Source organism: Cyphomyrmex costatus, unplaced genomic scaffold, assembly GCF_001594065.2.
Source record: "Cyphomyrmex costatus isolate MS0001 unplaced genomic scaffold, Ccosl1.0 scaffold29, whole genome shotgun sequence".
Taxonomy (NCBI): domain Eukaryota; kingdom Metazoa; phylum Arthropoda; class Insecta; order Hymenoptera; family Formicidae; genus Cyphomyrmex; species Cyphomyrmex costatus.
The window spans coordinates 456,067-482,473 of NW_017277017.1; the positions used below are offsets into that span (position 1 = coordinate 456,067).

The 26,407-nt window shown below is 37.3% G+C and overlaps 1 protein-coding gene across 1 annotated transcript in view; it reads right to left on the minus strand.

The window, feature by feature from the left end:
* The window catches only part of LOC108775162 (MKL/myocardin-like protein 1), a 100,994-nt gene that overhangs the window by 51,623 nt on the left and 22,964 nt on the right, over positions 1 to 26,407 (minus strand). Inside the window, exon 4 of the mRNA XM_018541449.1 lies at positions 24,429 to 24,622. Within this exon, the coding sequence (XP_018396951.1) occupies positions 24,429 to 24,622 (194 nt within the window). The remainder of the gene's footprint in view (positions 1 to 24,428; positions 24,623 to 26,407) is intronic.

Here is a 26,407-nt window from a genome sequence, read left to right on the forward strand (position 1 = left end):
AGACAGACGGGCGGACAGCTGCGGTGCGACGCAGGCTTTTTCGTGAAGTAACGCGATCCCAAAGGAATCACCGCCTTGTCGATCGTTAATTCGACGGCGTGTCGAACGAACTTATTATCGACGTCTTCCTTTATTCTTCCCACTTTCTTTCGCAAGATCGAAAGACGGATGTTAAGCGTTGATCATACGCGTGTCTCGAGCGACCTGACGATTAAGATCTGAACTTTCATGTAAAGAATAAATTAGCTAGGTAATTAACTCTAACAAAAATTAATGTACAAGTCAGGCTAAGGATGTAATCAAATTAAGCATCGAATTTTACGGTATTTTACAGTACCATTTTCACTTAAGGAAAAATATCCTAACTTATATATACTTTTTTCTAAAAGTGTAAAAAAATACAAGTGTTTTCTTTCTACACTTCTATAATTTTCGTTCCATTACATTTCCATTTTTTCTAAGTATCGAAGCAAGAAACCGGTGAATCTTCATCGCCAAAGAAAATTCCATCGGTCACGTAATCGATACCGCGACGATAATTGAATAAAATCCAGTCGGCATTTCGCGAGTTCCTACGATCGTTAACGGAGGTATGCGAAATATGACGTTTCATTAATTAATTGATCTTAATAAGAGTTTTATCAACGAAACTTGAAACATATATATATATATATATATATAATATTTATATTTATATAATATGTTAAATTGACATTTTTCAGAAAACATTCATAATATGTTAAATTAATACATTTTATTCATTTATCTTAGAATTTATGTTTTAAAACATATAATTTTTATATTAATTGTTTACTTATTCATAAATTGTGTTATTTTAACACTAAGAACTGTTAAAAATATCAATTTAATACAAAATATTCTAACAATATAATCACTTTATGTTAAATTAGCACACGAATTTGTTAAAAATTCAACACAAAAATTTTAGTAAAGACCAATTTTAACACAAATATAAAATGTTTTGCTGTGAACGTTTGATTAAAAAATTGACAGGAAAAATCCCGATATCTCCATTCATTTTCATTTAATCTTATATATATAACTGCAAATTAAATCTTTCCACTTTACAGAATTCGTTCGGTCTTATCTATTTCCGCGAAATGAAACCTTAATTGTTCCTGTTCCAAGTTACTGATATAATCCAGGCGATTTCTTCGTGACAGGTAATCTAATTTCGTGTATCATCCGTTGACTATTCACGTAGACCGCATTTTGTTTAATTAAAACTATCAACCGCCGATGTGACCTAATTAACGAGGAACACCTCGCAAACGGGCACATTCTCAGACCGATCAGAATGCGTCTGGCATGCCGCGCGCGATTTTTTCTGCCCGGTGCCATCGGTGAGAAGGAAACGCGAGCACCGCGCGCGACGTTAACGAACGGGTTATTTACCGCGGCTACGAACCGCGGCATTAATTCTTCGCTATCGCGATAAGACCGTAGCTGGCAGCTGGCGTTGGGGCAATTGGCCAGCTGCCAATGGCTGCAACTGCAGCCGATACATTGTCGAAGAGGTCGAATGCGCCTATCTCACCGTCGCGAATCGGACATTGCGAGAAGAACGCAATGCCCACCGCGAAGGCTCGCTGAACAAGCTGTTGTTGTGATGTGTCAGATGGTATGAAATAGCGATTTTATTTCTACATTGCCCTTTTTAATTTTGCATCGTAATATACTTCAAAAATCGATCTTCAGTTTGCCATCGCATATCTCGATATTATCACAAAATTGTGTATAGAAGATAAGTATAACAGAATCTAGACAGATTTTTGCATTTCCTGTTGGGTATTCTTAAATTTATTTAATAAGCTCTCAGGGCTAAGACGTAATAAAATAAATTAGGAATAACAGATTTTAACCTATCAGAAAAATCGTGTATTCCAGTGTATCCAGTTTCTGATAGGTTGATCGTAAATTTTGGTACATAAATTTAAATATATAAAAATAATTAGAGTACAATCCAACTTTTATAGCAAAAACTCGATGCTAAAGCTTTGATAAAGATATTAGAATTTTTTCAGATTTTTGTATAATCCAGAACAATCAGAAATTTGTTCTATTTCTCAAAGATCCTTATTGCTGACGGAAGAGTTAAACTTTATTTGCCGGCGAGGGTTAAAAATTTCCGTAATATATTTAAAAATCAATATCATAAAAAAAGGAATTGTATAAAGAAAATAAGTATAACAGAATCTAGACAGATTTATATGCATATTCCGTTGGATATTTTTAGACTCAACGATCTTTCAACGTGCAGAAGGTTTAGTCGCCAGTAAACAATTTAAATTAATGCGATCTTAACGCGCCTTTAGCATAGTTTATGTTGTTTTCGACGCTCTTTCGACGTATTTATAGATCACAATAGGGCGATTGTGTCGACAGAATCTATTGTATTATGAAAATTGTTAGTACCGCATATTACATCGGATGCGCGTTTACGCAACGATTAAAAGGAACAGTGGGGACAAGGAAAAAAAGGAAATCGCTACAAGAGACGAGCACCGCCTACGCCGTGTCGTTTAATTACGCTTCCGAAAGTTACCTTCTCGGTGTCAGGCAAGCGAGCGTCGTGCGTGATTTATCGCACGCATATGGGAGGTAATCGTGAAAATTCGCCCAAAAAACTGCGCGCTTTCACCACCGCATGCGATTTATCGTTGAGATGCTATCTTTGTTGTGAGCTTCTTTTACGCGTCGACCGTCATCTTGCGCGACACGCGATAAACTGGTAACGTCAATTACGATACCGTCACTTGTAGACTGGTACTGGGTGCGATGGTGACCGCCACATCCTCGACGGGAAACGCCGAAACCGCTTGTCTCGCGGTTTCTGGGACATGCGTCGTTCGGGATTGATGTCAATAAGACTTTTACTTTAAAACCATAAGGATTGGATAACTTTGTCGTAAATAAATAATGTTGCAAATCTGATAATGCCTTATAAAATTTGGCGACACTTCGAAAATAAAACAGGTGCTAATTATCGTACGATTGTCGACTGATACCCAGAGAAAAACATTATGGTAGCAACTACATAAGAACAACAATGAAATTTGACTCCAATTTAATTTATTATTTATTGAGTACATATATATTAATATGGACGATGTTTATTTTGAAACTAATTATAAAAATGGATTGATTTACATTTTGATACAAGATGGAAGTCAAAAATAACAAAACGTTATTTAAATCAATAGATTGATTATCATTGCTGCTTTTTTGATATCTAAGTCAAATATCAGTGTGCACGTGACTTTAAAAGTGATTTGATATAAAAGTCGCTTAATTATTTATTATCTATAATTTCAAAAAGATTTTGAATACATGTTTATTAAACATTTTTTTATTCAGCTTAGTGAGTATTATCTGTCATATAAGATATTCTCATATTTTTTTAAATTTCCTGTGTAATTAAATGCAATTACTACCATAGTCAGAAGTTTAATTTTTTTAAGGAAAGTAGCACAAATAGAAGTCTACTAAGCTGAACACGGAAAATACGAGCGACAATCAGCAGAAAGACAAAAACGATCGAAGGACTTTTCGTGGGCTCCGGATAATTCCTCGACTTACTAGATGGGTCAAGGCCTTTCTCTCTCTCTTACAAACAACTGCCTACGATCGAAGAAAGAGCACTGCGTAACTCACGAGGCGCGTGGTTATTTAGTCACGCTTCGTCTCAAGGAAACTGACCTATTAATCTTTCCGGAGAAGAGCAAATGTAACGAATTTGTGCCTCGTTCGGCTTAAAATTCGATATAAGTATAACTTGAAAAATTTTCTTCCACATATATAAATTATATAGGTAGTACGTGCATTTTATATGCATTTTATATGCATTTTATATTCATTACAAACTTTCCGTTTATATTATACATTGCATATAATAAAAGTAATATTCCTTAATATATGAAATATTAAAGCACAAGGATCTTGAATTAAGATTCAAAAGTTGAGAAAGATGGTACCTAATTACAGTAATTCAACTACATGTATAATCATTACTTCACGAAATCTTTAATGCTGATTCATTTTCTATCTACTGTATGATAAATTGATACCAATCAGATCTTAGTATGAAGAGATTTTTCTCGGATTTAAAACCGACAAAGTCAGCATAACCGATTCAAGCGAAAAAATCGTGCGATGGTCACAGCATCTGCTTAGCTTTCATCTCGAGTCTTCGTTTGTTATCTGAGCGTTACCTACGTGTACATGTACACCCATCTGACTATCTGCTTATCTACCGACCGTGGAAGAATCACCAGCACGCGTTTCTACAGCGGTTAGGATGCAAACGCAATGTAAAGTCGCAATGTAAAGTCGCGATAGCGCCCTGATCTTAATGTCGTTTCACACAAAACGTATTGGAATAAAATTAAATAAAACTTCCTTAAAAAAAAGAAAAGTATTTCTATTGTTTTTTTTCCTTGTGAAAAAATTTCTTGTAGAATGCTAGAATACAATTTATTCTCGATTTCATAGACAAGGTTTTCAGAAGTTACAAAAATTACAGCCTTAATCATAAGTAAAGCATTCTCAATTTATTTCATTTTCTTAAAAAAAAAAAGCGGTAACAAAATCTAACAAAATATATTAAAATTATTATGAAAGTAAATCTTATTTTTCGATTTATTTTCAATATAGAACATTTGCGTCAATTTTTTTTGAGCATCGAGAAAATATTTACTAAATCTTAATACATTTTTTTTTTTACTGCTAACTGAACTTTACAGAGTAAATAAATATTTACTCAATAAAAAATATTAAATCAAATTAATGGTTTTGCCAAATAAAAAAAAAATATATGTTTACATTTAGTAAATATTTAAATACTACTATTCAAACAAATATTTATTAAAATATGTTTCAGTGTGGGGGGGTGCTTTATAAATACTTTTGATCAAAGTTGTACTAGAAAAGATTGATTCGGAGGACCAATTTCCAACCAAACGAGGAAAGTCGCAGGAAAGGTATAGCATCAGGTGAAGATTTTCCACGCGGGCACACGCAAAGATTTACGTTCAACGCGATGTGAACGCGGCCTTATCGCGGCGCACATGCGCTACCGCACGAGCTCATGCGCCCACGCCTCGCGCGTATGCAGCACACTCCGGAATAAATGCGTGTTTATCGCGGCGGTGGCGGTGGCGGCATTGCTTTTGATGCCGGCCAGCAGCTCGTGCTGCTGCTCCTTCTTCTTCTTCTTCTTCTCTTCCATCATGCGGCTTCCCCGTCCCTCTTTCTCTTTAACGCGGGAGAGAGCCCCCGCGCAGATGGGCCCGACCGATTTACATAAGGCCGAGAGAGCTCGGTGCCCGCGCGCTCACATCGCGCCGGGGCCTTCCTCTTATTAAACGCGCTCGCGAGCGCAACCACGCACGCACGCACACGCGTATCCTTTATTAAGGGCGCAGTCAGCGCACGAGCGCGCATCGCGCGCGGACACAGAAGCGCCGCGCATACCTTGTTGCGCTAACAATACGACCGCCCACGTACGAGATATCTCGTTTTATTATTATCCCCGGTCGCTTTCTCTTTCTCTCTCTCTCTCTCTCTCTCTCTCTCTCTCTCTCTCTCTCTTTCTCTTTCTCCGTTCGTCTTCTTCCTTCGCCGTTACCTTCTCTCTTGAGGTCCTCTATCCCGTTTCCTCTCCCTCTCCCTTGGTCCTCGGCCGCCCTTTCGCCGTTTCGCCGCGCGCGACCGCTAGTTCACCGCGTCCACGACGACGCAGTGAACTTTGCATGTGCTGATTCACCGGTATACTTTATCCCACCGACGTGCACGCGTCTGTCCGTCCTCGATCTGAGACAATGTTCCTTTTACTTGAGAAATGAACATATGTAACAGTCATACCAAAACATCTAATAATCCAGAATAAACCTGATAATGTGAATAATATTCTCGAGAGGAAGAGCAATTTAATTGGAAGGTATCAACGTGATTTTAATGACATTCGCTTTTCTTTTTTTCAAGGCTAATTGGATCTTCGATATCAGGATTTGCTTACTAATTAATGTGAATAAAATAATTTATTATGTGTTAATTTTTTATCTGCTTTTGCTCGTTTTTTTTACTTTTCTTTTTTTATTGTATAAAATTCAATGTTTTAGTTCCTCTTTGAATCATACAGAAACTTCTGCCAATTTCTTTAAATTCTCTCAGTGGCGATTTTAGACTCAGAAGAGTTTTGAGTCGATTCTGTAGCTAGGATGTCGTGAGTATCGATAGAAGGAAAGGTTGTGGAAGACGTATCGCGAGGAGATAAAAGAGAGCAAAAAAAAAATCGTCTGGATAACTCTAGTGTCACGTCTGACAATGAGTTTGAGAACGCCGGAGTCGGCGTCGCTGTCAGTGCGTGAAAGTTCGGAACAAAGATAAATTTGTACCAGACCTCTCCCCCGCATTGGTCTCTTATGTGGTTACCACATCGTATCTTTCCTCTCGCGTCTCGCAACATCCAAGAGGAATATGTATGTATATTGGGCAGGATATTTGGATAGATAAAAAGGTGTCTACGGGGTGTCGGTCGAAGTGAAAACGCAATAGGCATGGTCCACTAAGATTTATGCTGTTTTTTTTTGTCGAGATGTCACAACTTGACTGTTAACAAAATTATGTTCTCTATGACAAATGAGTTTCTAGACGAAGAGAAAAAGAAAATGATTCAGAGATGAATTGATGACTGCAAAAACAGCACGAATCCAATTTTTTTTGTTAAAAAATGAGTTTTTCTTCTTACTTTTCATTGATCTTGAAATAGATAGATTTTTATTAAAAGCTTTTAATAGTTTTTATGCTAATAACTTGTTCCAAACTTCTAAGGGCCTAAAGTAGACGTTGGAAATAAACAATGACTGCAGAAAAGGGGGCATTGCCTCTTTTACTTTCATACAATTAAACTTTTTACGATTTTCAAGAAAAATAATAATGCAAGTTTCGAAGTTTTCGTATTGTGTTTTGATACTCATAATAAGGTTGAGTAATACCTTTCTTTATACATATATTCCTAGTAATTCTTACATTAGAAATATTATAATTAATTACAAATTTGATATGTTTGAAAATAGAATAAAGTATCTGTAGTAGCGTAATTATTAAATTTATGTATGTTGACCATTTTGTTAACGAATGTAGAAAGGATATGAGATTTGCGTTTTTCATTTTACTTGAGCTTTTCATTTAATAAAGTATTTCAAGAATCAGTGTAAAAAATAGTATTAAATATCATATTTAATTCCTGAAAATAATTTTGTTAATCTTTCACTGAAACTAAAATCAAAATTAAACAGTTTTTTTGTTAGTAGTGTAATAAATAAAAGACTTGCTTTTTGAATATTTTCTTAAAATCGAATACTCTTCAAGATTCAAAGCGCACGTCATGGATCGGAAGATTAATGGTACTTCTAACGTAAATAGATATGAACACGGTCTAAGTATCATGGAACGTCATTTAGATGGCACTCGCTGATACGCACTAATATCGTGACTTTGTACGCGAGTCGCAGAACCGGGTCTTTATTAGCGCGACAAAACGGTCGATTATCTCGCGTGCAACCCCGGAAGCCGAGCGATACGTATGAGCGATAACAGTAATTGCTCGCGTGACCGTCGTCGGGCGAGGAATTTCTGGCATTTCCCCAAGGTACCCGTCAAAAATATACGAGCACTCACCAAACATGCTCGCATCGCTGCGCGAGCAATGATCGTGTTTCTGATGATGAACGTTTATATTCACTGGGACGATTTCTAACGCGTGGACAACAGGACGTGTCTTGAGGAATTCTCGCTATTATATCTCTTGTTCTTGAACGGTACTCTCTCTTTTTCCGAAACAAAAAGAAGTCACCGGGTGAGAAAGAGAGACAGAGAAAAGTCGGAGAGAGGCGCGGTACAAAGGCATCGCGCGGAGCATTGTCAGTGACAAAACAAGAGAGCCTCGGGATCACCAACGCCACTATCATAACGTACGAGCAACATATCGCATGACAAGAGGAGCCCCGGGGAACACAGAGAGCCTCGGTGCTGACCCCTCTGACCCCCGCTGTTTTTGTGCCGGTCTGCCCGTTGAGAGTCGGACGCGGGCCTTTGGGGTCCCTCGGTCCCAAACCGCGAAACATGCCGACACAGTGCGGTATGGATACATATATCCCCGGAGGCTTCACTCTCACGAAACTCACCGGTGCGGCGTTATACCGTCACACACTGAATTTCAGGCGAGGAACGCGATATTCGTCGTGCCGGTGAACAGAGGTTGCCGCTTTTCTCCTTTCGTTCTTCTCGTTGAGATATTCAAGAAGGCTGTCAGAAATACTTTGGTGATATTGTATTTGTATTGATATTCGAACCTAAACTTACTTATGCTTATCAAAAAATACCATTAGAAAACGTAATAAAAGTTTTCATACGCGTTTATATTTTTGATATCTCGATTTATTATTATTTATTTTATAACTTTTTTCTACATTTTGTATTATTTTCTCTTATTTTGTTTATTACTTTTCTTTATATATTTTTCTTTTCTCTATTTGTTTTTAGAATTCTACAAAACAAGAAAATCGTCACAGAAGAATACGGTTTGATTGTCTGTTTATAAAGAGCTTAAAGGATATTATAGTCTGATAATTATCAGACTATAATAATCAAATTATAATTTGATTAGTTATCATAATAAAAAACGATAGTTCTGGTATCACGTAATTTAAGCAGCCAATCAGTATTTATATTGTGTACCCTTAAAAAACTAATATAATGAGTCTAAAGAACTAACCTAATCAACGACGCGTCTCTAATCTATTAGAACCTTATTTTTAAAGAGCCTGCTATAATATTAATAAATGCATTATCTATATTTATAATCAGAGAAAAACATAGCGATGGCAATTATAAAGATAACAACTAGATAAGTTCTACATGTAAAATTAATGTATGTAGTTACATACACTTTTTTATAGTTGCAATAACTATCGAACAGTATAATCAATACACACTATGTATTATTATACATTATAATACATATAAAACTGGTATAGTTGTCATCTTTAGTTGCTACTAATATGTTCTTTTTCTCAAAGTGTATTTATTTGCCTTTTCAATTAAAATATTTTCTGAATCGGTTAATTCCTCCGAATGCATGAATCCTTCTTGCCGAGGGGATAACCATCTAATGTAATCGTGGGACAGAGTCCCCGAAACCATTACAAAATCCTTATGAAATCCCTATGTACAATCCGACAATTGCAAGTACAACTATAACGAGGAATAATTGTATAATATTAGGTGGTAAAATCGTTTATTCAACCAAATAACCTCATATATAGTGAAAAGGATTGTTTGTTCATGTGACCTGTAGGATAATTTTTCGGCTGGTTACCCCGTCGCTTCTTGCTTAACAAATAAGTAATCACAACATTAGTTCCTGTACAGGTTTATAATAAGTCTTGTTATGGACTGTTATTGTAATCAATTCTAATCATATCCTGCAGAGCGGTCGGATCGCAGGTCTGGATAGAGAATTTATGAGCTCATACGCATCGACACGTACAAGTATCGCCAGCAGACCGATACTCCTCCTCCCTCTTTCCGATCAACGTTTACCAGCAATAAGTAACGATAATTACAAGCTAATGGAGGCGATGCTCGCGCGTCCGGTACGCGCCGCGGTGGCGGCGGCTGCGTTTTGCATTCGGTATTTAAATTAACCGATCGATCGGCCGTGTTCACCTCGCACATTATGCAAATGCCGCGAAAACACGTAAAAGTTTTCTGCAAAACCAATTACGCCGACGCGACACCACCGCGCCCGCCAGAAGTTAATTGCGAATTTTTGCGCCGTACAGTCATTACGGGCCCTTGCCTCCCGTTTCCCCCTTACGTCAGTCTTCCCATCTTCTCACGAGGGAAGAAAGGAGAGAGAGAGAGAGAGAGAGAAAGAGAGAGAGAGAGAATGGGAGGGAATGAGAGGAAGGTGGTACGGGATCCTTTGCAACTCTGAACGGTCAAGAATGCTGAGCACGAGCCATCATTCTTGAGGAGTAAATTCGGGCTGACGGTGTATACACTACTACTGTTTAACGTAATGAAATCTGGATAAGGGTAACGAAATACTTGAGCGTTAAAGCGTGCGACGTTAATACAAGACGTTCTCTCTACAGCCAGTAGCAACAAGACATCTGACGCCGACAGTTTACTGTTCTCCCGCGTTTAACATATCCAACTGAAGTAATAAAGATATGTTTCGCCGCACGGTACAAGCCCCGGCGCCGTGCCGGTGGAACGTCTTTCAATCACGACGCTCGAAAATATCTCGGGTGTACCTTCACGCTACTTTCCTGCTGTATGTTACGGTGCACGAAGTGTGTATACGAATGTGAAAGGAGCCATGATATACGCGAGATGTGCTGAACTGACGTAATTACAAGAGATATATAATAACGAAGGTGTATTCAAAATTGCTCTGCGCCTGTAAAGAAAGGGTTATAACATTCGGTCTGAGTCTCTTTCCAAGTGCCCATTCGCTTAACCAGGAATCTGAAACGCGGCTGTCACTACCCAGTTTCGTCAAATTCGCCGTGTATGTGTATAGCCGGGCATGAAAGACACATCGAGAAATCAGCCTCGCTCTCGAGAGAGTTCATTCATGGCGATCGTTTGTCACGTGGGGTTTACCTATTTAAACGTCACGATCGGTCGACAAGTGTCGACAGAGCGGTTGCGTTAGCCTTGATACATTTCGCCTACACGCGCGTGGAGAACGGCTTTTCCATCTTCCGCGTGTCGCGTACACCACCTACGTGGCCTTTAAGCTGCTCAAGGACAGCGTTCCCGGCACCATCATTACCGCGACTCGAACGCGTGGACACGCAGGCACCTCGGCGACGATGTCGGGCCGTAAAGCTCATCTGAGGTAAACATCCTCCTCCGCTCGTTCCCGTTTCTCCGCGCGTGTGCGTACACGACTTGAAAACAAGTCGTGAATAAAATATGTATTTCCCGGCAGAGGCTAACCGCACGACGCAACGTAAGCTCTCAGCAATTTCGTAAGGAACCACTGCACCGTCTACATTTCGCGAGAAATTATTCGAAGATTTGCGCAACCCGTAATCCGAGAGATCGAACGCTTAATTGGATTGCGCAACGATAGGTAAAGCAATGTAAAAAGTGGGCGGTAATTAATTCCACCACCTTACGCGCGTATTATCCTCTACGTTGTCATGGTGGTGTTAATCACAGGTTATTACTAGACGTTACAACAACAGCTTTCAAACTCTGTTACACGAAATATGACTCTCCGATTTCTTTAGAAGCATTATAAGTTTGCAGATACGGCACGTGCATAACGTATAGATATTATTGTTCAAGTACAATGAAAGATTAAATAAATGTAAAAAAAAAGGGCTACGACTCAAAAAATAGTTTAATACAGTTTATGAAAGACTATACTAGTATGAAAGACAATAACAAAACAAGTATAACTAATTAGAACAGAACATAACAGTCAACAATGAAGAATATTCATTTAGATCAAAACCATGTGCTTTAAATTTTGTAAGATGTTTCCAAGATTAATTTTAAAAGATTGATTCTAGATGCTCAACATTTATTTTAAAAAATTGTACAATTAAAATTGCGTTCTAGGATATGTAATAGAAAATGAGTAAAAATAAGATCTTTTATTTTTATTATTTTAACAGAGTTTTTCAATCAATGTGTCATTGTTAGGTGTGCTGTAGAAGATCTCTAAATGTCTCACGAAATTTGAGAGAAAATAAAAAAATAGAAAAAAAATTTTTTTTAATAATAAAAAGTGTGAAACCAAGCATAAAAGAAAAAAATATTTAAAAAATTGGAAAATTTATTTAAATTATATCGTTTACTCTCAGTATAAATAAAGCGATATCATTATTATAATAAAATAATTTTTTAAATAAAAAAAATAAAATGTTTTTAATTCTGTTAATTTTTTTTCTGAATGTCATGCGTTGGCGGTATCTGATGATAAAACTTCTGCTGAGTACTGAAGCGTGTGCACCTGATGACGTATCTCGATAAGTTTGGCTTGTTATTTAATAGGCTATGAAAAGAAGGTTCAAAAATCGCTAGATTCTAATATGAATTTCTGAAAACGTGCTTCAATGCGCGTGACGACGTCACAAACCCTGACACGAGGCTGTGCACGTGGGTAGTGCGCCGCAAAACGCGTGGGCCAAAACAATTCTCCAGTTAATTAAGATAATCGTCTCTTTATGACGCCACAGTGCGATGCGCAGCTTATCTGTCGCCACGGTGGCGAAATTCGTTTTCGCGCGAGGAGAAAGGATTGCGCGATTTAACGGCTGAATTTTAATGGGAACAAGTTCTTATCAACGAGCGAATGCGAACGGTAATTTCAATTCATGAAAGAAGAGATGCATGCGAATGGTTCGCGAATAAACTAGCGTAGTGACGATTATGTGAACCGATTTTCATCGATTAGAGAAATCAGACATTTTTATGTAACAGTTAAATTAAGTGGTTTTACGTATCGATCGTTGAGTCGAATACTATTTCTTACATAGGTCCTCCAATATGTAATTACGCAAGAGATAAATCAATGATCTGTCTAATTTGCAATGCAATCTTTGTCCGACGCAATGCATAATTTTAATCGCAACGATTATAATGAAACGTGATGGGATATGCTTGAAACAACTTGCTTATATACATATAAAATATTTGCTTTTTGAAGAGCAACGCTCTCTCTCAACGCTAGTCTACTTATAGACTTATAAATAAATATGCAAATATACAAAATATCTTCAACCTCATCTGACTATTAAAATATTCTATCGTAGAGAATTAAAATTATAATTCATTAATCAATATATTAAAATTAAGATAAGTTCTAGAATAGTCTGAAATACATATATAATAAAATATTAATATGTTCTTAATATAACTATTTAAACAAAATTATCTTAGAAAGAAGAATATTTTTCGCAATACACAAGTTCTTTATAAGTTTTTAAGACGTTAACAGCATCATTATTAAATCGATGATAAATTTAATTATGATGTTATTATAGCTTCAGTTTATGAATTGCGTTTTTTATATAATCCGATAATGAATGGTGCACAGTTTATATAAAAAATGTATTTAGAATTTATATGTAAAAATATCATTTATTATTATTAGACACTAAGATCTAGTCTCGACCGTATTGATTCTTTTCTTATTTTTATTCATGCAGCGCGGTCTAGAGTATCTTATAGTTAGAAATAAGAATACTACATGGAAAGAACGATTTTGTTAAAATGTCTAAAAATTTAGCTAGATACAGATCTGGAAATAATGTTGTTGAACTATTAAAATAATTATAGGACTCTCTAGCATAATATTATAAATGCTGCAAAAAGTTTTGACATTTTAACAACCTGTTGTGAGCGTACCACATAATTAGCTGGATAGTTTAACAAAATTATTTTCAGGTCTGTATATCTATCTAAATTTTTAGATACTTCAGCAAAATGGTTCTTTCCGTGTATATACCCAGATACATATAGTAATATTTTCTCTTGAATTCATTGCAAAATCATTCTATGAAGCATTGTAATCTCTTGAGTATATTGCAGGTGAATGGTAAACATTGTAGCCGTTAGAATGTGATAAACGCTGCGGAATATTACCGTGAAAATTGCTAGAATAAAGGTAATGAAAGGTAAAGTGAAGCGAGGCGAGGCACAATTCTACAGTGTGTTTCGCACCACGCGAGGGCATGCGGGTGGTCGCCCGGTCGTCCATTGTGGGTCACTGGGTCTAATTACGTATAATTAGCAATTTGTACCTCGCCTCAATCAAAGCCCTTCCCCTTGCGTAATCAGCACGGTGCTATACGCCGCACTCGAGGCTCTTGCGCCGAAGAAACATTCGTGAATCGCGCCTCAGTCTCTCCCTCTCCCCTTTTCTCTACCATCTTGATCCAATCGCAAAACTCGTGAAAGTGTCCGCAAAAAAGATTTAAAAAAAAAAAAAACGGAAAAATGAAAAAAAGAAACGAGAGTGTCGTACGTCATTTTTTCACCCGGTGTGTGCTTCCCCCGACTCCCGCACGGCACGTGTAATTACTCGCAGGCCGGTAATTATTTTCCTTGTCGTCCTTTTTTTCTCGCCGCACGGGAACCGAAACTTCCTCGGAGAGACGCGTCGATCGAGACCGTGCGTGGTGGGTGGTTAACATCACCGGCTGTGGGTGTCGAAGACGAGCGTCGTGTCGCGCGGGTGGATCGCGACTCGCGACAATTAATTGTGACACCCGAGAAAAGTCTTCGCAGGTGCCGCCGCCCGCGTGTCGATGCCTGCGTATATGTATACGCAGATGTATGCGTGAATGAGAGCATGCGTGCATGCATATGTGTACATATGCGCGCGAGCGAGCGGCAAATTGGCCGTACTTTATGTCACGATGCGTAATTTACGCGTCGTTCGCCGCCTTTTCGCCGGGAGGTAATGAAATGGTAATAACTACGTTGTGCGATTCGGGGACGAGCCGTCGCCGTTGCCGCACTACCGCCGTCATTATGCCGCTAATGTGGGAAATTGTGTGCACGGCCGTGGCTGGCAGAAAGAAATCGCCGCCATGGCCGCATCGGCGTGACGGGTTTAAGCGCTTAAAAGTGACATGAATTCTAAGTAGCCGAGCGAAAGCGGCTCGCTCTAATTTCCGTGCGATGATATCTCAAGGAAGACTTGAAGGTTCGTTCAAAGATGCTGTGTGTGATAAATGTTGAACAAAGTACGAGTTGAATGAAGTGAAATGAAATAAAATTAAGACAGGATAAGATGCTAAATTTCGAACATAGTAGAATTCTGAATGAAATAGGAAATGAATCAAATTGTCGAGGCTCAGGTTTGATTATTTGAAGTATTCTTTAATATTTTCCTCACAACGAGATTAGAATTATCTTTGAACCTTAAAATTAGATACAAATCTCATTTCGTTCCAATCTGTACCATGTTCAAAATTGCTCTCATTTTTCAGCCGAGAATAAAAATCTAACAAATAAATGTTTATTAAATACATTCTCAGAAAAATCACAATTTAAACCCTTCTAAAAATCATATTTCTATTCTCTCCATCTAGCCTGAGTTTTTTTACTATTCCAAGTTTTCAAAAAATGTGGAAAAATTCAGAGTTACTCTTTTCAACATCTCTATTACAAAATAATTTTTTAACAAAATATTTTAGAAGAAAAAACTAATTTCTGTCTTCCTTTGTTTCGGAGAAACTCAAGAATATGAAATTTTGCTTGTGTAAAAAAAGTCCATATTGAAAGTTAAACGCGTTATAATATTTTGAATAACATATTCTCTTTCGATACTATAAAGACATGCTACAATCGTACTTTTGTAAACTGTAATGCAAAAGACAATCTCTTCTAGCCATCAGATTTCTTTTCAGGTGTACGGAGATTATCTTTTGCGGATAGAAAGGAAGGAAAGAGACGGCGAACGGAAGAGGAGGAAAGCCACTGTGTGATGACGCGCCGGGCCAGGTGGCCGACCGATTTGCTGCGACCACAATAGCGCGTGGGCCGCGGAATTGTCCTGCGGGGACACGCGGGGCCATCTCGCTTATACCCATCGTCGCGGTGACGAAACGTCGTGAGGTCTCGTCGTGAAAACGTTTTATCGTTGGATCTGCCTAGTCAAACGTCGCCATTCTATTTTTCAAGCCGAGAGAAAAACAAGCTTAGTAAACACGAGTTCATTTCGCAAAACTCAATAAAATTCCTGTAATTTTTTATTTAGTAATAAGTTGAAATTAATTTTAACAAATACTAAAATTATCTGTAGGTTGAATTTATATAAACATAATGATTAATTGATTTTTAATTGTAAATATAGGGAATATCAATTTGATGTAAGTGTATTATCGAATGAACGATACAATTTTGTTAAAGCTAATTACGATTAATTTTATTAACTCTTCGGAACTGATGATGAGTATTGGATCTATTCAATTATGTGCTTTATTACATCTGCACATTTGAATTATTTTTATTAAAACATAAATTTTGTATTCCTATATACACACACGTATTTATTTTATATATTATCGAATTTATAACGTCAAATTTTATATCAATTTGAGTTATTTTTAATCACTTTTAGAAATCGTCACTGCTCCTACTCAAAATATCATTAATTTATCTAAAATAATAGAGTTAAACAATTTAATTAAAAAAAAAATTAAATTCGATTTAAACTTAGTCTATTATTTACTAAAAATATTTTTACTTTAAAACATTTCGATCACAGAAATTATTTACATTTCGTCACTCATGGAAGTTAAAAATAATGAAAATTCAAGGGATTTGATTATCAATAATTGCTCGTTTGATATCTAACAGTTATGTCACTTGATTTCCTGAATTAATTAATTAGTGCCTTTTAATCAACATAAATTAAATGGATTTCATAGATGTAGCGTCACCACGGTAATTGTGTTACAGATTTTGACGTTGGCTCTGACGAATTAATGGTAAAGTTATAGATGTCTCCTATTACGCATACGGTATCGTATTCACTGTACAGAGATAATTGGTAAGATGAGACGTGGATGAAGCGCGACGAGAACGTCGTATTAATCGGCGTGTCGGCGGACAATCGAATTAAGCGTCTCTGGGCACGATCGCTCGCGGAAGGAAGAGGAGATGTCCCGTTTAATTCGCTATGCGTGGGCATCGCGCGAGCAAGAATCAATTCCGAGTGGTGGAGGGCGGTTAACGTTAACACTCGGTCACCGGAGTTCTTTGGCTCAAGAGATCCCTCTCTTTCACCCTTCTCCTTCTCCTCCTCGTCCTTTTCCTCCTTGCCATCATGCTCCTGCTCGCGGTCGTTCGATCGTGGCCAGCCTTGAATACTAACGATCGCCACTTCCTTCCTCTTGTCGATGTTTTCCGTCGCCGTTGGCCGCTGAATTTTAATTCATCGTCCCGTTTCTTCGATGCACGCATTCTTTTTCGCCGTCGCGTCTCGATTCGCGAATGCGATTCGAGGTTCCACTTGGTAGTCACAACACTCGCGAGCATTATTTGTTCTTGTTTAACATTTGATAAATAATAAAATAATTCTATGAGCGTGCAATGAAAGATACTTTCGATCACAGTTCGTAAGATAACCTGCAGCGATAGTATGGTATTTTTGATCAACGAAAAACCGACAAAATAGATTCAATTTCGTTTCGTATTCCATTCGCAACATTTGCAAATAAAAAAAATGTTCTCTGTAAATCATTCAAATTTAAAAACGTTATTGTAAATATGACATGTAAGTAAGCGAACAAGTAAGAACCCTAACTAGAAATGATTGATCAACGTCGACTCGATGATGATTTAACGTCGATTTGACGTTAATTGACCAATCATTTCTGGCTGGGGCATTCTAACTGTTGAGAAAATGCATAGAAAAGAATAATATTTATAATTGTATGCTATAGTATTACGAAGATCATGATATTGGACTATCCTATATACATACTTTCCATATAGTTTCAAGATTGAATCTGACAGTGTATGTTCTTTTCAATTAATAAATATAAGTTATTTGTGTGTTTATAAAAGTTTAGGTTATAAATATTTTGTCATTAAAAATGTGAAATGTATGAAAATCTTGTGTTACATTAATTAAGAGTGACCTATTTTTTCGGACGTAAAATTTACATAAAATTTATCAATAGCAATACTGTATTACTCAATATCGAGAGCGCTTTAAGATTAATTTATAATTAATATCTGCCGAGAACTGGTGGACAAACCTTGAACCCGGACCTCGTTTTTTAAATCTTTACGTCCCTTGAAATCTGCATATATAAATAAAATATTACTCCCTGCTTGTGTAATGTACGACGGTCATTTGGCAGATTGCAAAATTTCGCTTGCCCTCGTTGCACATATGACGCGTTGTCGATATTACAATTTTTATAGCCATGCGTGAAAAGTTGTAAAATCGCAGCACACAGTCGCGCAGGGAAATAATCGTCTCGACCGTTTGAAGGCACGTGGCTGAGGCAGCGTGTTACGTGCGTGGGCTGTGCGCGCAACCACCGAGCGCGTGTGCCTCTTTTTATCTCTCGCGTGCACGCGCGTGCATACACGCTTGCGCTGATTTTTGCGTCCGGGCCGTGCGGCGTGGCACACTCAGCGATTTCAATGCATACTTTCTGGCCACGAACGACTCCGATTCGACATATCCCGATCCGGTTCGCCCACGAATACCTGGAGTACCACGGTGCGTGTATGAATATGCAACGAAAAAGCGCGATTTATTTATAAGTATGACGCCGGAGATCGATCCTTCCACGTGATCGTGGAGGGAAAATCATATGGTCAAAATATAAGATTGTTCTGCATTACGAAAAGCTATATATAAGTCTAAAGATCTCTCTAAATTCTTTGATATGACACTGCAAAAGAGTAAAAATGTTGCCACTCTTGTTTAATGCAGGGTCTACGATAGAAGTTACAGCGATTGTAGGGTCTTAAGTCGTAGAAAATTATTGATCAATCACAGTCGAATATGAAAAGAATAATCGACTTAAGACTTTATGACCTCTGTAACTTCTTGTTATAAACTCCGTATTAGATTGAATTCTTTTGAAATAAAAATTCACTCTAAGAATTATGATCTAATTAGCTTAATTATTTCTTTTTTTTTTCACTACTAAAAGGAATATAAGAATTAAATACGATGCGGTGAAAATTTGTGAACAAAATAATTTACAAAGAAGGTTGCAATTATAAAGTAGTTAACTTCGGCGATAAACATGTTTTCAATATAAAAAGAAGTATATGAGAGAAAATTAACTTGTTATTAAATTGTTATTAAAATTCTCAAAGAGAGGAAGATAATTTGTCATTAAAATTCTCAAAAGTCTCAAGTCATTAAATTTCTCAAAACCCATCTTAGTACAGTCATTTGCGATGGAAATTCAAAGATCAAATAACTCAAAGGAAGGGTTGTGAGCATGAAGTGGGTTAACTTCGGCAACGAGCGTGCTTTCAGGGTCGCTTCGCATCTCGGCGAAACCGTAAAAGCGCGTTACCAGGCCTGCTTTTACGGTCTGACAAAAGTCAAGAGTTATGATCCTGTATTTCATTAATTTCACCGTCGTTGTTGCCACTGCGGCTGTTACGGATTCACGAAAATCGGGCAATTGTGATGAATACAGGGGCCATTTACACGGTGCAATGAAAAACGGTTTTCGCAGTCGCGTAATTGGCTGCCGGTGGACTTTTCAAAGTGGTCACCAACGAGTGCGGTCATATAATTAAATCCGGTAAAGGCGCGCCGTGTACCCTGCAAACCGGGTCGACTCGCGATAATGCGCGCGGCTTTTGAACGTTTAGATGAAAAAGCGCGTATATGGCATGTACGTGCTGATCGAATCGGTTTTTCTAGATTTTAACCCACCTCCCGGAATCGAAGATACGACCCTGTAAATCCGTCTTGTTAACTTGCTTACACAAGAAGACACCGTCAGTAACGAGCGATCAATAAAAAGTGGATGCCCGAAGTATATCACAGCCCATAATTCGAGCAGCGCGCTATTCAATTTGTTATTTACTGTCTAATCTTCATCAAAAGTTAACGCAGAAAAGAAATAAGAAAGATAAGAGAAATTGTAAAAACACGCGTAGTTAACAGTACGGAACTATCTTGGTAGGAACACGTAGCCATAAATCGTCGAGAGGGTCTTATCTTAATAACGTATTTTTCTTCGGTATACGCTAACTAGTACTCGTTGACTGTGTATCGCCGCCTTGATAAATGCAACGGTTACGAAGGTCGTGGCGAGGTACCCGTACGAAAGGTAAGAAATGAGGCGAAACATCGATGAAACTCTCCTAAGACGCTCGCTTGAGGTATATTTGTCGTCCGTATCGCGCTGATGCTCGTATAGATACGTAACAGATAAGCATAACGATCGGCGCGGGCCTTTGGCCATCGCCAGTTTACGGGGAAGAGGAAGCTGGATCTTTCTTTTAATTACAAGAAATTCCAGAGGCATCTTGTATCGCATTATCGTTGGCGACAATTAGTGCTCGGCACAAAATTCGTTTCAGCGCGATTCGTTTCACGGCGAAGATGCCTCGCGCCTTCGCTTTCGTCGCCATTCACTGGTGAATTCAGAGCTTCGATTTTTAAACATGGAGCAACGACTCTGAAATCTTGGGAGTTCTTAAATACGAGATAATTTATGTCACTGTTTAATATGCAGAGTAAAATTTTATTATTCATAAAGTATTTCTACTTTGGAGGAATTTGAAAACATGTAACTAAAATTTTTTAAGGAACAAAAGTTTTTAAATTAATAAAGACCTGACTTAATCGAATTTATTATAAATTGATTAATCATTATCAAATATATGCGAGATAATTTATGTCAACAATCAAAGCAAGATTTTATTCATAGAGTATTTTTTGCTTTGGAAGAACTTAGAAATAATCATATAAAAAAATTGTTAAAGAATGGGTAATTATAAAATTAGGGAGGAATCCACTTTAAAGAATTCACAATAGCATGGATCTCAAGCGATTGTTTGTTTGCAAATCTACCGTTTTGTTACAAGGAAAAAAAGAAAAAACGCATTCATTTTTGTAATGACCGAATGAGTTTGTCGCGTGAGACGTTTTATTAATGATGTTGTTTCATTAAGCGTGCGGTCGCAGAGCTACTCGAGGTTATCGGTTTTACAGGATGGAAAGGAGGCCTCTGAGTGTACGGCGCATAATTCTGACATAATTTCCCATTACGAAACGAGCGCGCAAATTCGCGCGCCAGTATAACGAGTGCATACATCGTCGTCGTTTAGGGCAAGATACGCCGACGATAATTAGCTCGGCATAATCGGCAACCGGCGTACTTTCGCGTTTCAAGTACACGCGATACACCCGCGAATGAGCACTCTAAGAGATTCATTATGTCGCTTTGTAACGCTACGAAATGTAGATACGATCGGGAAGGCAAACATATCCTTATTTCATTGACATAACGAAATTTTGTCTGATGATAAGCGACGTAATGTTTTTGCAATAAGTTTCGTAAACTATAAAAACCGTGTAAACGAGAAATCGAAAACATTTCAATAAAAATCAATGAGAAAGCGTCAATCGATAATGGATACAAATTAAGTACAAAATTGTTTAATTAATGATATTTATCTGTTTTTTTAACATTATTGTGAATTATTATATTATTACTTGTAAAATTTATAATAATAAAAAATAATAAATTTATTCTCTTCGAGTGTGTTAATTTTCTTTCATTTTCCACTTATCAGGTACATAATCGGTATTCACATTACTTTAAAATATTACGAATGTGATTAGATATTATTATAATTAGTTCGTGAAAGTCAGTGGAAAAGGATATTCTTAGTCAGACATGAAAGATTCAAGGAATTCTAGATTATTCAAAATGTCTATTTGTAAGTTTTAAATTATTTTCGATCTAACATCAAAAGTCACAGAGAAGAAACATATTTTATATAAATAACATATAGTAAAACATGTATATAAAATATGTTATAATATGTTTTTTTATACAACATGTATAAAAAACTGTATATAAGCAATATAATATATTTTTAATATATAATATTATTCAAATATTTATGTACATATAAAAAGGTATAAAAACGTAAAAGATGAATGAAAAGGAGGATCGCAATGGATATTCGGTAAGGCATCAAACCTGCACCCTTCTGCTACGAGAATTTACGATTGTCCACGCGAAAGCGTAGGTAATCGGCGATGATATCACCGTTATAAATAGGCACGCCTCCTGTTTCTTGTATATGTATATATGTTCACGCGTGTACACGGCCCTCACACGCGAATCTGCACCTACCTGTCTGCACGAATGCCCGGCACTGTCTTTTTCCTGTAGACAGTTGCGCGCGCACACACACACACACACGCATCAGAGTGTGCGCACACATACAGGTGATCAAGCAACAGATCGAAATTCGTTCGTCAAATTTTTCGCGTCAAATTTACCAAAAATATCGATACAAACACATAAATTCTAAAGAAATTCACTTTTAAATTATTAAAATTAAAATTCATAACGTTTTTCTCTCCCTTTAGGAAAAGCGGTCTTATCTCAAACGTCAAAATGCTTATTCCAACTTTTGCAGAATGCAACTTTTTACTCTTTCAACTAGAATCGTGTTTATATCAAATTACCTCGGAATTTGTATCTCTTAATAAATTTTTAAGAAATTTTATTTGAAGAAGTTGTATAAAAGATTGTTATTGATTTGCACGGTCGTCGACGGTGACATTGTGTTTCTTTGTAAAAGTGGTACGCATTGTTCAGTGCGCTCTCGTTGCACGATGAGCGTCCTTCGCACATGAAGGGGAGAACGCCTCAAGAGCGCCTGATGGCAAGTAATTACAGAAAAAGGCGATCGATAAACGCGACAAAATGACGCGTTCTAAAGACTGCGCACGCGATGGCCTGTGGCTTTAACGAGGAGTCGACCACGACGAATCGGCACGACGTATATATGTATACGCCGCGGAATTTGTGGACGGAAAAAAGTGGGCACGCGTTCGATTCACCGCGGAAGAAACCCACCGCGCGAAGTTTTCAATGCGGCATCGAGAGATATTTACACGCCTGTCTTCGGGCGATCTTTTTGAAATCATTTTTCGTTTATTCAATGTAAATGTATATTGAGAACATCTTACAGACTTTATAATCTCGAATTTATTTTATATGGAGATTAATTGTATTATATTTAATAATTAAAGAGTAAATATTTCAGGCTGAGTTTTCAGTTCCTTAAAAAGTATATATGATTATCTCTCCATTAGATGCAATTAAAGCAATTAGAGTCTTTTTTGATACAAGCGAAATTACACTCTCAAATTTCATCTTTATTTTTGCTTAAATTTCCATTTTTATTAAATAAACTTTTTAAATAAAAAGCTATTTAGTATGTAACAAAGTAACATGTTGCAAAGTAACCGAGAATTTTTTTAAGCTTAGAACAGTAAACAAATTTGGAGAAAGGACCTAGATTAACTAAACTGAAGAAAAAAGATTTAGATTGCAGGCGAAGAGTTATTCGTAATTTATAACAATAAAAAAGAAATTATCCTTACAAAAAATTATGTCTATCTAGATACTAATTAATTATATATCCATGTGTCTATCGCTGATAGAAAAACATTAAATGTAGCGGCAGAGTTGTTGTGGCTGATACCTCTATTCTGCCCGTGGGAAGTTGCGTTCCGAATACAAAACGGGGATCTAACAAAGCTTGAGAACGATTGGCCAATTGCCGGCGCCGGTAGTAGTAGTAGTAGTAGTATAGTAGTAACGGAAGTGGCGAATGGGTTGGAGAGCTGCATTTTGCACGACGATGAAAGCTCCGAGCGTTTCTTTATTGGAAAAAATCGCCGGATTCCGAATCGATAATCGAGGGCCGCTCGCTATGCGCCGAATAACGAGCGGATGATTACAGTCGCCGTAGAATATAATGGCAAGTTGCCCGCGAATGTTAAAAAGAGCCATCTCGGCGCCTTCTTCGATTATTATAGGCGCCTTCCCGAAGAGGTGCTCGTATAACATTGCGGGGTATGTAACTGCGACGATGAGCATGCAACACGCTCGTGCATGAACAGCTCAGACTGCATCGCATAATAATAGCGAATACCCAGTGCGCGATTATTCGATCGGAAGCGATCGTCGCGACAGGGACCGTTAGGTCTTTTCATCATTTATTCCGGACGTCGAAAAGCGACGCTTCCGTTTCCACAACGGGGGGAGTAAATGCACTGCGAGAAACGGTGACAGAGCGAATTGCAAGAAGAAAAGCGAGTGTCGGCAAACGGAACTTAATGTATACAACATGTCCGGATGATTCTTATCTCTTCCATTTATTTTCATTGACGTCATCTGATGATGATGAATGACATTTACGATCAAAATTAGAATTTTGCTGGAAATCGGAACCAAATGGTAATAGTGTAACTTCTTTACAAATTTTTTTAAATGAAATAAAGTAATTTAATTATTTGCTTAATTATATATTACATTTAATTTATAGTAATCAATTAACGTAGAAACAGAAACGATTAAAAATACTACGATGAATATTCTTTTTCCGTCAGTAATATAAAATAATTAGAAAATTAAATATATATATTTGTATATTTGTGTCATATCTCTAAAAGGTTAATAAAAAGATAAAATTCTAATTTTGTTTCAATGTGGCTGCAGTTTGAACGCAATTTCCCAAAAAACACTCGACAAAAACTCTAGCCGACACAGGCGATTACTTCTTCGTGAACTTCTTACTCTAGATTAATATTTTTAGACAAAGTTGAAAGAAGATATATGTGTACTCACATTCTTTATTGCGATTCATGGAGTGCTGGAGGGGTGAATCGTCGACCTCCGCCTTCGGCGGCGACTGATTGCCCTCGGCCATCTTCGATTCCGATCCTGGAACAGCACTCGCGGCCTTCCTTCCTGCCGCGTCCGCCGCTGCTTTATCCTGCTGCGGCGAAGGCTTCGTCCCTTTCTTACCGTTTCCAGCGTCCCTACAGGTCCGAAGAACGGACCGAAACGAAGCAAAACGTTGCCGTTTTGTGAATTAATCTTTCATACATCGGCTCGAAGAGAGGTCCGATCGAGCCTGCCGGGTACCGATCGACGCTCGAGTGTCAATCGGATCCCTGGTCCTTCGCGGCATGTTTTTGTCGCGGATGACGGAATGACGGATCAATCGACACTCGATCGGACGACGTTTCCATCAGAAAGCGAAGTCGGAAACGGCCGGTCTTTCCTTCTCTCCGAGCGCGAATCTTTACTGAGCAAGAAATGTCTGACATTATATGTCTACGAGAGTTTATACGTCGAGTGTGTATCTTCGCGAATCTCTATTCGATCTTAAATAAACTAAAAACGTCTAGAAATAATATGTCATTTCCGAGATGAGAATTTCTACAAACTGGCTTAGTCTTAAATAAATTTAAGATGTATAAACTATAATATTTCAAAACATATGAAAAGTAAATTTAATATTATACGAGAGAAAATATTTAATGTTTTCAGAAAAATTAAATTACACTATTCAATTTTTCCTATTAAATATTTTGAGTTTTTACAATATTTTTTGTAGAAACTGAAAATATTTGATATTAAACAATGTATTTCTTTCTCACTTTTCAGATAAATATCATGTGCAATGGAATGTAAAATAAACACGCATGAATAATCTTGGTATAATAGAGAAAGTATCGAATAGCGTATCTTCTACAAAAACGAAAGGGTAAGAATAAGTGTTTTAATCATTGAAGGGTGAACATATTTATCTTGATAGACCTGAGGATAGATCCGTGAGAGCTTCACGGATCCAGATGGTCACGAAACGTCGTGTCGCGAGCGAAATGTCACGCAGAAGATCCGCTTATTTCGTTTATCTCACGAAAAGTTCAGAGAAAATTGCGCGAACGGCGCTTTGCGCGGAATCCATACGTAGAGAAGTTAGCGAGCCGATTAAAGATTTTAAAGCGTCGAGAGCCAACGGTCCGGTGAGTTTAAGTACGCCGAGGAGAAAGTTCCGAGAAAAGATTACTCGTCACAGCTGGAGATAGGAAGCCGGTCGTTAAGAGCGTTTATATTCTCGCGTAACGATTACACGCGGTACTGATACTAAATTGCGGGTTAATCGTCCGCTCGGCGCGGCCCTAGCATCTCGTGCGATCTCGCAACTCGCAGCAGTGAATTGAGGTGTTCGAAGGCCCGCGAGAACTAATCCCGTCGTCTCTCATTTAAGCGGCTTACTATAGAAAAATCTCAGAACAAACTTTGACTTAATTATTATTTAAAATCAAGTGTTCACGTATTATTATCTAGTGAAGATTCCTGTTCGCACTTACTGTTTCAAATTATGTCAGAAACGAGAAAACACGAATAAAAATTTTTGCAAATTACGTTTGAATAATATTTTTCAATAAAATAACATTTACCATTGACAGAATAGATTGCAAAGTATATCTTGTTTCAGGAAGAAATTAAATCATATTTGTTTCTATACGTATTAATTTGATAGTTTATGAACAGCTTATTTTGTTTTTTATTATTATATAATTCATTTTCCACAATATACAATATATTTATTAATTAACAAAATGAGAAGAGAGTTTTCGGTTTATTTTACAAGTTGATTCCATAAATTGTACAATTAGAATTATCTTATTAAAACATATTTTTCATATCAATCTATTCTGCAAGAATTATTATATAACTTCTCGCTTCTGACATTATAATTTAAGATGGCATAATAGAGTGAGCCTTAACAAAAATGAATTAGTTAATTTAGA